Consider the following 16818-nt stretch of genomic DNA (forward strand, 5'->3'; position numbering starts at 1 on the left):
TGCCACTGCCTCTCCTTCTCTGTAACTCTGCCTTTCAAATAAATAAATCTTAAAAAAAAAAGAAGAAAGAACATCAATTCTAAGAAATAAAAGTTGAACTTTGAGGGTTTCGAGGGCTACAAACCATTGCAATTGCCAATTAATTTTTATCCCTTTGAAATTAATATTGTCTGTGTTTCCCGCTTCTCCATTGAGAATATATGGGTTGAGTTCATTTATTTATTTAAGTAAGTAAATTTCAGATGCTGTATTTTTCTTCTAAAATGTCCTGAAAACTTATTGGTGAATATGATAAAATATGGTTTGTCAGTAAGTCCTATGCCTGTTTATTTAAACATGATGATAAAAGAAATGACACGCCTTTTACTCCCCAACTAGGAATTTTCAATTTTTAAAAGATATTATTTGAAAGTCGGGATGACGGGGGGCGGGGGAGGGAGAGGGAGAAGGAGAGGGAGAGGGAGAGGGAGGGAGGGAGGGAGGAAGGAAGGAAGGAAGGAAGGAAGAAAAAAAAAGAGAGAAAGAGAGATCTTCATCTTCTAGTTCACCCCCCAGGCTGAATGGAAGGCTGTGCCAGGCTCAAGCCAGGAGCTGGGAACTTCATCCAGGTCTCCCATGTGGGTTCAGGGGTCCAAGTGCTTGTGCCATCTTCTGCTGGTTTTCTAGATGCATTAGCAGGTAGCTGGATCAGAAGTGGAGCAGCCGGGACATGAACTGTCACTTATATGGGATGCTGGTACTGCAGATGGCAGCTTTACCTGCTGTGTCACAGCACCGGCACCAAGGAATTTTCAAATTTTTTTTTTCATAATAATGTTCATGTAATAATAGTTACCTTTAATGTAAATCCTCTGACCTGTTGTGGGGAAAATAGTTTATAATTTTAAACTTTAATATAGATTTAGCAAACTTTGATAGTACTTCTGATTTTGCTTATTATGAGCCAAGCTTTTTAATTTTCCATTAGCTTTAGAATGTTTTGAATCACATTTACTTTTTGTTTCAGTTACAAACCAGTGGACCCTAAGCTGATTTGGCTGCCCTTACGGGAGGCATTTGAGGAACTCTTTGCCCAGACATTTTCCAAGAAACAAAACTTTACATTTTTGGGGCACATTCAGACCTGTTACAGGCAGAAACGGTGGCATGATCTTCTCAAACTGATGCAGCATGTGCACAAGTCTGCTGTTAACAAGGAGGCAAAAGAGAGTGAACCTGGTAAGGATATGAACCAGGTTGGTGGGAGGCATGCTGGTGGGAGGGCATGAGGCTGATAGCAGATTATAGAATCTAGAGAATATTTGGGGGAAGAGGAAATAAGCAAGACATAATGGAGCTTTCTAGGGTTATGACAGAGGTGACAAATACTGCAATTATGCTGCCTTCACTCTAGGCATTAGTCCTGCATAAACAGATGCTGATGTATGTCTGAGTGCCGCCTGCCTAGTGGTCAGTTACTCCAGTGTCCTCAGTGTAGAAGGCTACTTTTTCTTTTTTTTATTTGGAAGGTAGAGTTAATAGACAATGAGAGAGAGAGAGAGAGAGAGAAAGGTCTTCCTTCCGTTGATTCACCCCCCAAATGGCCACTACGGCCGACGCTGCGCCGATTCAGAGCCAGGAGCCAGGTGCTTCTTCCTGGTTTCCCATGCGGGTGCAGGGCCCAAGGACCTGGGCCATCCTCCACTACCCTCCCGGACCACAGCAGAGAGCTGGACTGGAAGAGGAGCAACTGGGACTGGAACCTGGCGCCTACATGGGATGCCGGCACCGCAGACGGAGGATTAACCAAGTGAGCCACGGTGCCAGCCCTAGAAGGCTACTTCTGAATAGCTAGGTTCCAGTGCCAGGGCACTTTGGGTAGCTCAGCTGACTTCTCTATGCTTCCTATACAACGTGTTGTAAGATTAACTGCTTCAAAGCGTTGTTGGGAGAGAGAAATGATTCAGTTAACAGACATGCATTTGCACCTGAGTAATCCAATTAGCATTCCAGTTGGCACATGGTAAGCCTTTGGACTTGTTTTTTTTTATGCTTTTGTCTAAAGTGATTAATTTTTGTGTGGGTTTCACTAATTTCATTCTTTTGATTTGCTGAAAGTTGTATGTATTATAACTTAACTCTTGTCTTTATTCTTTTGTAGGGTTACTTTTAAAGGAGAAGTGGGAAACATTTGGTCTTAGACTCAGCCATGCCCAACAGCAGATGAAAATGACTGAAAATGCTCTATTGTTTGCATTTGTAGAGGTATTCTATTTTAGTTACTTAGGTTAAGAGAATGTTGATTTGATTTAAAATGTCATTTTATGTATGTTACTTTACGTATTCTTTCAGCTGTTAAAATATGGTATTTTTAGTGCTTGTTTAATACTTTAAAAACACTTAATGAAATATGATTTAGAGGAAATATTTTGGAAAATATCCTTTATAGTAATTAAAAGATCTTGATAATCACCATTATTATTGTTTATAAAGAAGCATTTGGGGGCCAGCATGGTGGCATAGCGGGTAAAGCTGCCACTTGCAGTGCTGGCATCCTGTATGGACCCGGATTTGAGTCCCGGCTGCTCCACTTCCCATCCAGCTCTCTGCTATGGCCTGGAAAAGCAGTGGAAGATGACCCAAGTCCTTGGGACCATGCACCCGCATGGGAGACCTGGGGAAAGCTCCTGGCTCCTGGCTTTAGATCGGTGCAGCTCTGGCTTTTGCAGCCATCTGGGGAGTGAACTAGCAGACGGAAGGAACCCCCCCACCCCCACCCCCCGCGCGCTCTGTGTAACTCTGACTTTCAAGTAAATAAATAAATCTTGTGTTTTCTTTTTTCTTTTTTTTTTTTTTTTAAGAAGCCTTTGAGGACAACTAGTGAACTGTCTTCATTTGTAGTCTTGAGAAAGACACAAACAGACATTCATTGAGTATTTGGGTAAGAGCAAGCCCAGGCTTAATCATGAGTGTGACAGACATTGGGATCCATTCATTTCAGAGATCCAGTTTGATTCTAGGTAGGGCAAGGATATCTCTATTGTTCGTGGTTCTGTGATCCTATGGGAGAGATCAACTTGTTTAATATTCATGATTTCTTTCTATGATGCTCTTTAAACTAGAGGAGATAGGAGTCTTACTTGATTTTGTGTTTCAACCACATGTCTATGGTGTGGGAAGTTTTGTCATAATTGATACATGTTGATATAGTTCTTTATTTTAAAAAGATGTATTTATTTATTTGAAACAGTGATAGAGAGGGGAGAGATACAGAGAGAGTAAGATCTACCATTTGCTTGTTGACTGAGCTAACAAAGTTCCTTGGCTGTGGAAACCAGCTGGCCTACAACATCTAGGTCTAGACCAGACCAGGCCAGAGCCAGGAACTCCAACATCTTCCTCATGGGTTGCAGGGTCCCAAGAACTTGGGCCATTATCCATTGCCTTCCTAGGTGGTTTAGCAGGAAGCTGGATTAGAAGCAGAGCAGCTGGGACTTGAACCAGAGCTCTGATAATGGGATGCTGGTGTTGGAATTGGTTACTTAACCTGCTGTGCCACAGTGCCTAACTCAATGTGATTATTTCTAAAATAACTGATTAAAATATCAAATGCTTTCTAAAGAAATCTTACAAATATATATATATATATTTTTAAGATTTATTTTTATTTGAAAGTCAGAGTTACACAGAGAGAGGAGAGGCAGAGAGGGAGAAAGGTCTTCTATCCGATGGCTCACTCCCTAATTGGCTGCAACAATTGGCGCTGCGCCGATCCAAAGCCAGGGGCCAGGAGCTTCTTCCAGGTTTCCCATAGCGGGTGCAGGGGCCCAAGGACTTGGGGCATCTTCTACTGCTTTCCCAGGCCCTAGCAGAGAGTTGGACCAGAAGTGGAGAAGCTGAGACTCGAATCGGCACCCATATGGGATGCTAGCACTTCAGGCGCTGGCCCCAAGAAGGTTTATATTTTATGACTTAATTTTATAACTCCAGTGCACTGGAGTTAATACATTTGTTCTGGCTTATTTTTCTCAAGTTTGTGGATGATTCTTTATTAGAATAAGCATTAAGACAAAAATATGAATCTGTTTACTAAAACAATTTTGATATTGTGTCACCTGATTGGATGTTAACAAATGTTTTTCTCCTGTGGGGCCGGCACACTGGGTTCTAGTCTCGGTTGGGGTGCTGGATTCTGTCCTGCTTGCCCATCTTCCAGGCCAGCTCTCTGCTGTGGCCCGGGAGTGCAGTGGAGGATGGCCCAAGTGCTTGGGCCCTGCACCCGCATGGGAGACCAGGAGAAGGACCTGGCTCCTTTCTTAGGATCAGCATGGTGTGCTGGCCACAGCCTGCTGGCTGCAGCGGCCATTGGAGGGTGAACCATCGGCAAATGGAAGACCTTTCCCTCTTTCTCTCTCTCTCTCACTCTCTCACTGTCCACTCTGCCTATCCAAAAAAAAAAAAAAAAAAGAAAAGATTTTCCAGCTCTTGAAAATAGATGCAGATAAAATCAGTGGACTGGTGCTAGGGATAGATTGATTGCTTTACTCCTCATCAACCACAAGGGGCTACGTCTCCTAACTGTGTACTCGGTTTAGACATTTGTCTGATTTTGGTATACACGTAGCCTTATGCTATATTTATTTTGGGTGCTTGTAATTAGTATTTTTTTAAAGATTTATTTATTTTACTTGAAAGAATTACACAGAGAGAGGAGAGGCAGAGAGAGGTCTTCCATCCGATGGTTCACTCCCCAATTGTCTGCAACGGCCGGAACTGTGCTGATCCGAAGGCAGGAGCCAGGAGCTTCTTCCGGGTCTTCCATGTGGGTGCAGGAGCCCAAGCACTTGGGCCATCTTCTACTGCTATCCCAGGCCATAGCAGAGAGCTGGATGGGAAATGGAGCAGCCGGGACACAAACTGCTGCCCATATGGGATGCCGGTGCTTCAGGCCAGGGTGTTAACCCGCTGTGCCACTGTGCCGGGCCGTTTATTTTGTATTTGTATGAATTTAAACACCTGAATACGATGTAAGTTTTCATATACCTGGCCATCCATATAATGAGAAGATCCAGTTTATTGCCTCTCACTATTAGGCTCTTTTGGTTATTTAGAATGTTAACTTGACCTGAACTTTGCTGACTTGTTGGCAGTGAAGACCTAGGTTCATTGAGTGGAAGAGATTGGTGCTTGCATAACAGCTCTTTGTGAATGTGTGTGTATTTGAAATGAAATCTTAACATGTCATTTTTACCTTCTAGGGTACGTTAGCTCAGGCAGTAAAGAAAGGAGAATGGATCTTGTTGGATGAGATTAATCTGGCTGCTCCTGAAACATTAGAATGCCTGAGTGGTTTACTGGAAGGATCCTCTGGCTCCTTGGTGTTGCTGGATCGAGGAGACACAGGTAGTGCTTCATCCTCTCGAGGTTTGAGTTGGTGCCAAGTCTTTTGGCCACTTCATAGTGAGATCCTTTTGATTGCATGGATTTTGTGGACCTCCTAATGGAATTTATTTCTTCTTAGATACCAGTTTTTTGCAAAGTTCATCGAATTATCAGGTGGTATGGGGAATGGAAAGAAGATGATAGTTTGTCATGGCATCTGGGTTTTGCAATTAGATAGGCACACACTTTAGCAAACTATACCCAGGTGGGTTGTGGTAAAAGATAATTAACAGTGAAGAAACACAGCATAAGAGACTGGAATAACAGCACAGGTTGATTTTTAAATATACAGGTCTTAGAAATTATTTGGGGAGTGGTTCCTGAAATAAACAAGGGTGATAAAAAGAGCTAGCACCAACTTGCTAAGCTCTAAAAGTGGGTGACTGTGCCTGGGCTTCAGCGAATTTGGAGGGTGTTTCTTGAGGGTCCTCAAGTGGCTAATCACTTGATTGTTATAAGTTGTTGAGAATTTATGATGTTGCTTGTTACAGAGCCACTGGTTCGTCATCCTGATTTTCGCTTATTTGCCTGCATGAATCCAGCTACTGATGTGGGCAAAAGAAATCTCCCACAAGGAATAAGGAACAGGTAAGGGGATGGTTCCTAGAGACTTTCTTATTTTTTCTTAATTTCTATTTATTGATAGATTAGTAATGGTAATGTGACCAAACATCAGCACAAGTTGGGAACTTCCTTGGCCTCTGTTAGAGGAACCATAGTACTGTTATTGTTAGATTCTTTAGGTTTTTATAAATAGTAGGCAGAAGGGAAGTCTGGAATACTATAGAACTCTTTTCTTTGGGTTGATATTATAACACTTAGTGGCTCATGAATATTGTTGAAAACAAAAAATCTTCCCTTCTTCAGATAGCCTCTTAGTTATCAGAAAGACTTCATCTAACACTGTTAACAGTGTAAAGTGCATAGTCTGCACAAAGCTAATGATCTGTAAAAGGCCTTTTCAGTTTTCATCACCTAGCACTGATAAACCCAGTATTTCATTGTTGATCTCTTTTATTTTTAATATTTTGGAACAGCAGATAATCAGATTTATTTTTGATAACCTTTTGTTTCATTTGTAGTTTTAAAATTAGCGATAAACATCTTTAAGATCCTCTCTCATCATTGTAAAAGCAATGAAATTAAGGAAATTTTATATACTATATTAAGGTGTTTGTGTTCTTATGCATCCATATTGTTTTTGTTGGTAAGAAGCTTATTATTTGTTGTACATATTTTTCATTACATGTTGTTAGGATCAGAAACACTTAAAATGAGGTTAAGTTTTTTTTTTTTTTGTAATTGTTTATTCTCATAAGACTACCTGTAGATGATTTATTGCACAGAAGTAATAACAAAATAATAGAATTACAATATTTTTAAATAACAGTTACATTATCTTTTATTCCATTATGATCAGTTTGTATCTCAAATTGAAACACACTAAAATTGTTTTGAGATATATTTTATATTACAAGCTTATGAAACTTCCTATTGTGTTATTTTTTACCACTGCTCTATTAACTGTAAAAAGTGGTTTTTATGTAATAATTGTCTTATAGGTTCACAGAACTTTATGTAGAAGAATTGGAAAGTAAAGAAGACTTACAAATTCTTATTGTGGATTATCTGAAAGGATTGAGTGTGAACAAGAGCATAGTGCAAGGAATTATAAAGTAGGTTCTCTATGACTTTCTTTGGAAGCTTCATTTGTTACATATAGGTACACACACATACACTCACAGACTTTCCTCTTTATTTTTTGCTTCTAACTGTGAAGACTGAGGGAAGGATTGTTATTTATTTATTTATTTATTTATTTATTTTTGACAGGCAGAGTGGATAGTGAGAGAGAGAGAGAGACAGAGAGAAAGGTCTTCCTTTTGCCGTTGGTTCACCCTCCAATGGCTGCCACAGCTGGCGCGCTGTGGCCGGCACACTGCGCTTATCTGAAGGCAGCAGCCAGGTGCTTCTCCTGGTCTCCCATGGGGTGCAAGGCCCAAGCACTTGGGCCATCCTCCACTGCACTCCCGGGCCATAGCAGAGAGCTGGCCTGGAAGAGGGGCGACCGGGACAGAATCCGGCGCCCCAACTGGGACTAGAACCCGGTGTGCCGGCACCACTAGGTGGAGGATTAGCCTGTTGAGCCGTGGCGCCGGCTAATATGACTCTTATTCCCAGTATTTTTCTGTACTATATGGGAAGTATACAGTCCTTAGTGTCAGAAAATCTGAATTCTAGTAATAGTTTTCCCAGGAACTAATTGTATCATTCTAGGCAAAGGTCTTACTTCACATGCTGCTCCGTATAGAAGAAAATACTGTGTGGAGGGGCAAGTGTTGTGGTATAGGTGGTTACGGTGTTGCTCCGGACACCTGTATACCACGTTAGTGTGCCTGGTTTGAATCTTGGCTACTCTACTTCCAGTCCAGTTTGCTGCAAGTACATCTGGGAGGCAGCAGGTGATGGCTTAAGTACTTGAGTCCCTGCCATCCATGTGAGAGATGAGGATATAGTTCCTGGCTGCTGGCTTCAGCCTGGCCCAGCTCTGGCTGTTGCTGGCATTTGGGAAACGAAACACTGGATGGAAGATCTCAGACTGTCTGTTTCTCCCTCTCTCTGTGTTACTCTTACCTGTCAAATAAGTAAATAAATAAATCTTAAAAAAATTGGTAAGTAAAAAAATACAATATGAAATGGAGTTGAAATAGGATCATGATAGTGTTTTACTGTGCATTTTTTTCCACTTAAATTTAAACAAATATATTTTAAATGTCCAGGTGATGGCTGTACTGTAAATAAGTAAGGTAAAGTCCTGATTCTACATACCTGGGTTTGATACCCATACCCTGCTCTGGGACCTGACTCCAGCACTCTTGATAATGCATATCCTGAGGGGCAGCAGGTGATGCCTCAAGTAGTTGGAGCCCTGAGACTCATGTGGGAAATCTTTATTGAGTTCTCTGCTCCCATCTTCAGCCCCAGCAGTCAGATACATTAAGGGAGTGAGTCAGTGAATGAGAGATTTCTCTGTCTTTGTCTTCAGATAACTAAAGAAATGATTATCTTTTAGCAAAATAAACTAATTAATTTTAAAAAGCCAAAAATACTGGTTTTCCTCAGAGAACTTGAACTGTAGAGATAAAAATAACCAATACTAAGGAACTAGGTGGTATCATTTTTGGTTTGGATAACTGAATATAAAACATGAATATAACTGAAAATGAAACTGAGTAACAGATCAAAAGAAGACCTGGAGTCCTATTTTATATTAGCTCATCAAGAAGGAATTGTTTCAAAAGGAATACCTTGTTAGACTGCAAAAAGACAAAAAGCAGATCTCATTTTGGGTAGAACTGTTATTTTGCCAGGGACATGTACTTGATTCCATTGATCTGGTAGTAACTGATCGTGAATGTCACGGAATTTTGAAGTGAACAAATTCACGTTTCAGTCTGTACCTTCTCCATATAGTCATCTTCTGGACTTCTGCAGTGTGGTAATGATAAGAGTAATTGCCATCATATTTGTGTGATTTTAAACCTTTTGTCATTACTGATTATAGCTGTAATTGTAGCTTTCCTAAACATCCGGAGTTCTCTTATCTCTGTGCTTATTTTTTTTTTTTTTAAGATTTTATTTATTTATTTGAGAGGTAGAGTTACAGACAGTGAGAGAGAGAGACAGAGAGAAAGGTCTTCCTTCCGTTGGTTCACTCCCCGAATGGCTGCAACGGCCAGAGCTGCACCAATCTGAAGCCAGGAGCCAGGTGCTTCTACCAGGTTTCCCATGTGGGTGCAGGAGCCCAAGCACCTGTGCCGTCCTCCACTGCCTTCCCAGGCCACAGCAGAGAGCTGGACTGGAAGAAGAGCAGCCAGGACTAGAACTGGCACCCATATGGAATGCTGGCGCCACAGGTGGAGGATTAACCTACTGCGCCACGGTGCAAGCCCCTCTGTTTATTCTTTACCACCATAGATTACATAGGGAAGTGTATTTGCTCCTCAAGTTAGAACCAACTCTGGAACCCCGACTGTGTTCTTGGCTGAGTGCCTCTCCCCTGTTACCATCTTGTCCTTGGGAGACAGCAGCTTCTCTCCATCAGTACCTTTTTACTAAAGGAATTGCATCTTGCACTTCCCAATTTCTCAGAGGAAACTGATAGATCTTCCTATTATTTTGAAAGATAGCCTCTGAGTATGTGCAAAATAGATTTTAAGAAGACTGAGAGGGTTTGATGCTTGTTCTAGGAAATTGTATGTAAGCTTGACCACTTCTGATCTATAAACCCCCAAGTTATAAGCCCTTAAAAGCAAGGCCTTTGAATCTTTTGTGAAGTGGGGACAATGGGAAGATAATGAATCATCTAGTTAATTAAATCACCTGAACGTAATCTTCTTTGTAGCTTCTACACAGCTTTGCGGAAAGAATCTGGGACCAAATTGGTGGATGGGACCGGCCACAGGCCTCACTACAGCCTTCGGACTCTCTGCAGGGCCCTGCGATTTGCAGCCTCCAATCCATGTAGCAACATCCAGCGCTCGCTCTATGAGGTCTTTTTAAAGTCTTTTTGCTTTAGGAGCTTGGTGACTGGGTTCACCATGGGGTGGAGGGAATGGGGATGTGTATGCCAGGTTTGCCTGTGCTTTCTAGTTAGAGTAGCCTAGAGCACTTTGTACCAAGCTGCCCTGCCCTTTCGTTCTTATCATATTTAAAAGTTGTTCTGGAAAGCAGCACTACCCAAAAGGTTGAGTTTTGTTTCTGAAATAAGTTGGGCTGCTGCTCCAGAAAGATTTGTTTTATGCATATTTGTTTTTTCCTCTCTAGGGCTTTTGTTTGGGTTTCTTAACACAGCTTGACAGGGCATCATATCCCATAGTTCAGAAGCTCATTTGTCAACACATTGTCTCTGGCAATGTCAAAAGTCTGCTTAAGCAGGTATGTTCTTTTTTGATTTATTTGGCATATATGAAAGGCTGAATTATCAAATGTTCACTCTTTGGTTTTTTACAACACTTCTTTTTAATTACAAAAAATAATCTGTTGCAAAAATTTAAAGAGATGTATGCCTTAGATGGTGAAAGTTTCCAATAATTATACTCCTCAGATATTCTTTTCAGCTAAGTTGTGTGTATTTTATTTTCTTTATTTTTTCAAATTCTGATGTGTGTGTATTGATTTACTGAAATAAATTCTAATATTATTTGATGTAAGTGGGACCATCTAAAAGGAGTATTCTGTAGCTTTCCTTTTTAGCCTAATCATCTCTTGGATATATTTGTTTCTGTGTCAGATCGTTCTGACCACCTTTCTAAGAGCCACATAGCATTGCATGTATGGTTTTTCATTTCAAGGAAGTTTGCATAAGCTTCCTTCTGATGGTTGGGGTTCAGAGGGGTGGGCACAGTCAGACATCTTGCATCGACTGATATATGCCCCAAATGCCCACCCTAGCTGGGGGTGGGCCAGGACAAGCCTGGAGTTGGGAATTCAATCCAGGTTTCCCTCATGTGTGGCAGGGACCAAACCACATGAGTCATCATCTGTTCCCTCCCATGGTACTTGATAAGAAGCAGCCAGAGTCAGGACCAGAGTCAGGCACTCTGGTATAGGGATGGCGTCCCCTAAGTGGGGGTCTCGACCACTATACGAAATGCCCACCCCATTGGAAACATGGTTTATGTGAAATGCGTGTTTTTGATAAAAATACATGGTTAGAGTGGGTATTCTGGTAGGTCAGAGAAAATAGCTAAGTCATAAGCTATCTGATAATTTGTTTGCTTTTTCTTTTTCTTTTCTTTTTATTTTTTTTTTTTGACAGGCAGAGAGAGAGACAGAGAGAAAGGTCTTCCTTTGCCGTTGGTTCACCCTCCAATGGCCGCCATGGCCGGTGCGCTACGGCCGGCGTACCACGCTGATCCTAAGAAAGGAGCCAGGTGCTTCTCCTGGTCTCCCATGTGGGTGCAGGGCCCAAGCATTTGGGCCATCCTCCACTGCACTCCCTGGCAACAGCAGAGAGCTGGCCTGGAAGAGGGGCAACCGGGACAGAATCCTGCACCCCGATCGGGACTAGAACCCAGTGTGCTGGCGCCACAAGGCGGAGGATTAGCCTGTTGAGCTGCGGCGCTGGCCCTGACAGTTTGTTTTGATTCAGTTTTGTCACAAACCCACCTACCCTCATCTTAATTTTAAAATCAGCAATTGTCATCATTTTGTTCTCATTCCTCAGAGTAAGGTTTAAGAATTTTTAGGGCCTGACACTGTGGCATAGTGTGTTAAGCTATTGCCTGCAGTGCCAGCATCCCATATGGTTGCTGGTTCGAGACCAGCTGCACCACTTCTGATCCAGTTCTCTGCTGTGGCCTAGGAAAGCAGTAGAAGATGGCCCAAGTCCTTGGGCCCCTGCACCCACATGGGAGACCCAGAGGAAGCTCCTGGTTTTTGGCTTCAGATCAGCACAGCTCTGGCTGATGCGGCCAATTGGGGAGTGAACTAGCAGATGGAAGCCTTCTCTCTCTCTCTCTCTCTCTCTCTCTCTCTACCTCTGCCTCTGCCTCTCCTTCTCTTTGTAACTCTGGCTTTCAAATAAATAAATATTAAAAATTTTTTTTAATTTATTTTTTATTTACTTTAGAGAGCCAGCCAGGAAATCTCCCACATGCTGGTACACTTCTTAAATGCCTGAGGCCCTGGGAGCTGGGAAATCAATCTAGGTTTCCAGTGTGGGTGGTAGGGATCAAACTACTTGAGGCATCCTCTTAGGCCTCCTAGGGAGGCAGGAAGCTTGGTTCAGGAATGGAGCTGTGACTCAAATCTAGGCACTGTAATAAAGGTATAATTTTGGAAGCGCCCAGAACATAGCAGAATTCTTTTTTTTTTTTAAAGAGATTTATTTTATTTATTTGAAAGACAGAGTTACAGAGAGAGGTAGAGCCAGAGAGAGAGAGGTCTTCCATTCTGATGGTTCATTTCCCAAATGACTGCAATGGCCAGAGCTGAGCTGATCCGAAGCCAGGAGCTTCTTCCAGGTCTCAACCCAAGCGAGTGCAGATGCCCAGAAGCGTGGGCCATCTCTGCTTTCCCAGGCCTAGCAGACAGCTAGATCAGAAGAGGAGCAGCTGGGACTCAAACCGGTGTCCATATGAGATGCCGGCGCTGCAGGCTGGGGCTTTAACCCGCTGCACCACAGCACTGGCCCTAACTCTTTTGTCTTTCAGCCTATTCCAGAGCCGAAAGGAGGTCGGCTTATCCAGGTAGAAGGCTACTGGATTTCAGTGGGAGACAAGGAGCCTACAATCGATGAGTCCTATGTTCTGACATCCTCTGTTAAGCTAAACCTGAGAGATATTGTCCGCGTTGTGTCTGCTGGGTATGTGAGCCTTTTCTTCGAAGCTTTGAGGTTTCTGAAAGGATAGTCACCGATGGTGTTTTAGTTGATGTTCCCTAGCTTTCAGAGAGCCTTGCTGTGACTCACTGAACCACTGGATGATGACTTTCTAAAGACGACTCTGGCTTTTCTTATGTGGCTATTCACAGCTGCATGATTAGTGGAAGCAGTGTGCGCAAACTATCGTGGCCCTCTTCAAAGTTGTATTTTGCTGAGACATATTTGTCACTCTTTTTTTGGTGAATGACTTTCCAGTTACTGTTTCTCACAAGCAGTACCAGAGAGGATAGAATTGTTTTCCTCAGTATTTTCTGAGGAACCATTTTTACATAGAAACTTCCCTGTGCATAGGTCTGTAAAAATTTTCTCTTGTGACTATGCCAGGTGATATCATCATCACACTGCTGAAATTTTGCTTTCTGTGTTTTTTAAGTTGCTTCTTTGCCTAATCTTTTGCAGAACCTATCCTGTACTGATTCAAGGAGAGACATCCGTAGGTAAAACAAGCTTGATCCGGTGGTTGGCCGCAGCTACTGGAAACCACTGTGTACGGATTAACAACCATGAACACACGGATATTCAGGAGTACATAGGCTGTTACACATCTAACTCTTCAGGGAAGCTTGTCTTTAAAGAAGGTAGGCTGATAATCCCACCCGTGGACGTAAGTGTTCATTCTTTAGGATCTGTGTCCTTAAGCAGCCTTCTTCAGCCTTTGCAGTTGAGGTACGCAATATCTAGCTAATGAGTGATGATTAGGGGTTTGACACTCATCTTGCCAGCTGTGTACATCACGAGTGCAAACTTTTGAAGGGAGCAGTTGAATAGCAGCTTCATTCCTATATAGTCAAAGAATAGGGTAAGTATTAGAGGTAGGTTGGGAATAGTTGTGAAAATATGATTTCAATGAAATTAGACTGCAGAGGGAAAATAAAGTTGGAAATGAGGTGTTTGTGTGCCTTGGCTACTCCTCTGTGGAGTGGAAATGATAATTTTTTAAAAAGATTTATATATTTATTTGAAAGGCAGAGAATGGAGAGAGAGAGAGAGAGCGCGCGCGCGTGCGCAAGCTTCTATGCACTGGTTCACTCCCCAAATGGCTGAAGCCAGAAGGAGCCAGGAACTTTTTCTGGATCTCCCCTGCGGGTGGCAGGAGTCCAAGGACTTCGACCATTTTCCGTTGCTTTTCCTAGGCCCCGACCATTTTCCGTTGCTTTTCCTAGGCCCTTTGCAGGGAGCTACATCAAAAGAGGAGCTCTGGAGTACAAACTGGTGCCCATATGGGATGTTGTCTCTGCAGGTGGTGGTATAACCTGCTGTGCCATGGCACTGGCCCCATGAAATGGGAATATTTTAATTCAAGATTGTGCTTTTGTGATGTGCAGTGTCACAAACTGTTTTTGGGGAAAGATCAGCTACAGAGAGTAATTTGTTTAGATTTTTTTTTACTTTATTTTTTTTTTTGGTGAGTAAAGTAAGATTTATTGAAGTGAGAAACCTCCTGCCCATGGCAGTGTGGAGGGGATCTCCAAGGGAGGAGTTGCTTTTGTTGAAATTTTAATACTAATCTAATATTTTGTAATTTGGTCATAATATGTTTTAAAAATTTGGGCTAATTTATACACTAATTCTCAGTGTTTATTTCCTCCTAGGTGTTCTTATTGATGCTATGAGAAAGGGCTACTGGATTATTTTAGATGAATTAAATTTGGCGCCTACTGATGTATTAGAGGCACTGAACAGACTGCTGGATGATAACCGGGAATTGCTCATAACAGAAACACAAGAAGTTGTTAAAGCACATCCTCGGTTCATGCTTTTTGCCACTCAGAACCCGCCGGGCCTTTATGGGGGCAGAAAGGCATGTGATGCTTTCCCCCTACCTTCTATTCAGTGTCAGATAGAATGACAAAATTTGTTTTGGTGGGAATTAGCTGTTTTTACTTTTTTTTTCATTTCGTGATATCCAGCAGAGCCTCCATTTTGGAAATTGGGTGAACAGACCCTACTTACTACATCTTTCTGTGTGTTTCCTAGGTGCTTTCTAGAGCTTTCAGGAATCGGTTTGTGGAACTGCACTTTGATGAATTGCCTAGTTCTGAGTTGGAAACAATCTTGCATAAGCGCTGTAGTTTGCCGCCCTCCTATTGCAGTAAATTGGTGAAAGTCATGCTGGACCTCCAGGTATTCCCTTATCACTGAATTTACCTGCAAATGGAACCTGTTGATTGAATTTAGTGACCAGAATTTAATAGAAACAAGAGTCCAGTAATTTATTTATTACTTTTAAAAGATTTCTTAAATCTGCTGTGCTACAATGCTTGCCGCAGATCTTGCTTTTAAAATGCATTCTGCTAATTTGAGTTCCTTTTGTAAATCTACAATTTTGTATCTGAAAATTTTTCCAGTGTTTACAAAAATTATATAATGACACTTCCTATATGTGTAAAATTTTGAAGCATTTATTTAAATAAAGGCTTATTTAATTATTTGAAAGGTAGAGTTATACATAGAGAGGGATACTGTCTTCCTGCTTGTTCATTCCCCAAGTGACCTCAACGCCTGGATCTGGGCCAGGCTGAAGCCAGAAGCCAGGAGTTTCATCTGTGTCTCACATGTGGGTGACAGGGGCCCAAGCACTTGGCCATGTTCTGCTGCTTTTCCCAGGCTCTAAGCAGGAAGCTGGATCTTAGTGGCACAGCTGGAACATGAACCAATTCCTATATACGATGCCCACGTCACAGGCAGTGGCTTTACCTACTATGCTGCAGCACCAGCCCTGAAACATTTGATTTATGGTAGAATTTGGCATAGAAAAACTATAACTTTTGTTTTTCAGATGACTATAGTACTGTCACTTGAGTAGACAGAAAGTGACCCATTCTATGTGCTGTCCTGTGTTGCAAAGTTATAGTTGATTTTTTTTTTAGAGATTTATTTGTTTATTTGAAAGGTATGTTTATAGAGAGGCAGAGTCGGAAAGAGAGAAATCTGCTGGTTCACTCCCCAGATAGCCACAACTGCTGGAGCTGGGCCAATTCCGAAGCCAGGATTCTTCTAGGTCTCCCATGCGGATGCAGGGGCTCAAGCACTTGGGCCATTTTCCACTGCTTTCCCAGGCCATAGCAGGGAGCTGGATTGTAAGTTGAGCAGCTGGTATTTAAACTGACAACCATATGGGATGCTGGCACTGCAGGAGGCTGCTTTACCCGCTACACCACTGCACCAGCCACATGTTGATTTTTTATTTATTTATTTATTTAGTTTTGACAGGCAGAGTGGACAGTGAGAGAGAGAGACAGAGAGAAAGGTCTTCCTTTTGCCGTTGGTTCACCCTCCAATGGCCGCCGCGGCCAGTGCGCTGCAGCTGGCACACTGCGCTGATCTGAAGGCAGCAGCCAGGTGCTTCTCCTGGTCTCCCATGGGGTGCAGGGCCCAAGCACTTGGGCCATCCTCCACTGCACTCCCTGGCCACAGCAGAGAGCTGGCCTGGAAGAGGGGCGACCGGGACAGAATCCGGCGCCCCGACTGGGACTAGAACCCGGTGTGCCGGCACCGCTAGGTGGAGGATTAGCCTAGTGAGCCACGGCGCCGACCACATGTTGATTTTTAAAATACATCCCACTTAGCAGCTGAAAGTGTTCCTAGGGCAGGCGTTTGGCGGTTAAGATGCTACTTTCAATGCCACATCCCCTTTCTAACGAGCCTTGGTTCAAGTCTTGATTCATACTTAATAGCTTCTTGCTAATGCATACTCTGGGTGACAGCACATGATGGCCCAAGTCCTTGGGTCCCTGCCACCCATGCTGAAAATCTGGATTGAGTGCCCAGTTCAAGGTTTCATAATAGTCCAGCCCTAGCTGTTGTTTAACTTGGTGGGCCATAATGCCAACCTCTAAAAAGTGTTTCTGATCAGAAATAAAACATTGTCATATTACTGTTTCAAAAACTAATACTAATTAATACTGTTACTGTTATGGTCCCATATTACTGGCCCAATCTTCCTGAGT

At 42.5% G+C, this 16818-nt stretch overlaps 1 protein-coding gene across 1 annotated transcript in view; it reads left to right on the forward strand.

The window, feature by feature from the left end:
- The window catches only part of MDN1 (midasin AAA ATPase 1), a 175544-nt gene that overhangs the window by 57677 nt on the left and 101049 nt on the right, over nucleotides 1–16818 (forward strand). Inside the window, exons 16-26 of the mRNA XM_008263214.4 lie at nucleotides 1007–1218; nucleotides 2141–2244; nucleotides 5238–5382; nucleotides 5913–6009; nucleotides 6984–7097; nucleotides 9827–9974; nucleotides 10249–10359; nucleotides 12639–12790; nucleotides 13268–13446; nucleotides 14461–14669; nucleotides 14846–14992. Of these exons, the coding sequence (XP_008261436.2) occupies nucleotides 1007–1218; nucleotides 2141–2244; nucleotides 5238–5382; nucleotides 5913–6009; nucleotides 6984–7097; nucleotides 9827–9974; nucleotides 10249–10359; nucleotides 12639–12790; nucleotides 13268–13446; nucleotides 14461–14669; nucleotides 14846–14992 (1618 nt within the window). The remainder of the gene's footprint in view (nucleotides 1–1006; nucleotides 1219–2140; nucleotides 2245–5237; nucleotides 5383–5912; nucleotides 6010–6983; nucleotides 7098–9826; nucleotides 9975–10248; nucleotides 10360–12638; nucleotides 12791–13267; nucleotides 13447–14460; nucleotides 14670–14845; nucleotides 14993–16818) is intronic.

Source organism: Oryctolagus cuniculus, chromosome 5 (genome assembly GCF_964237555.1).
Source record: "Oryctolagus cuniculus chromosome 5, mOryCun1.1, whole genome shotgun sequence".
Taxonomy (NCBI): Eukaryota; Metazoa; Chordata; class Mammalia; order Lagomorpha; family Leporidae; genus Oryctolagus; species Oryctolagus cuniculus.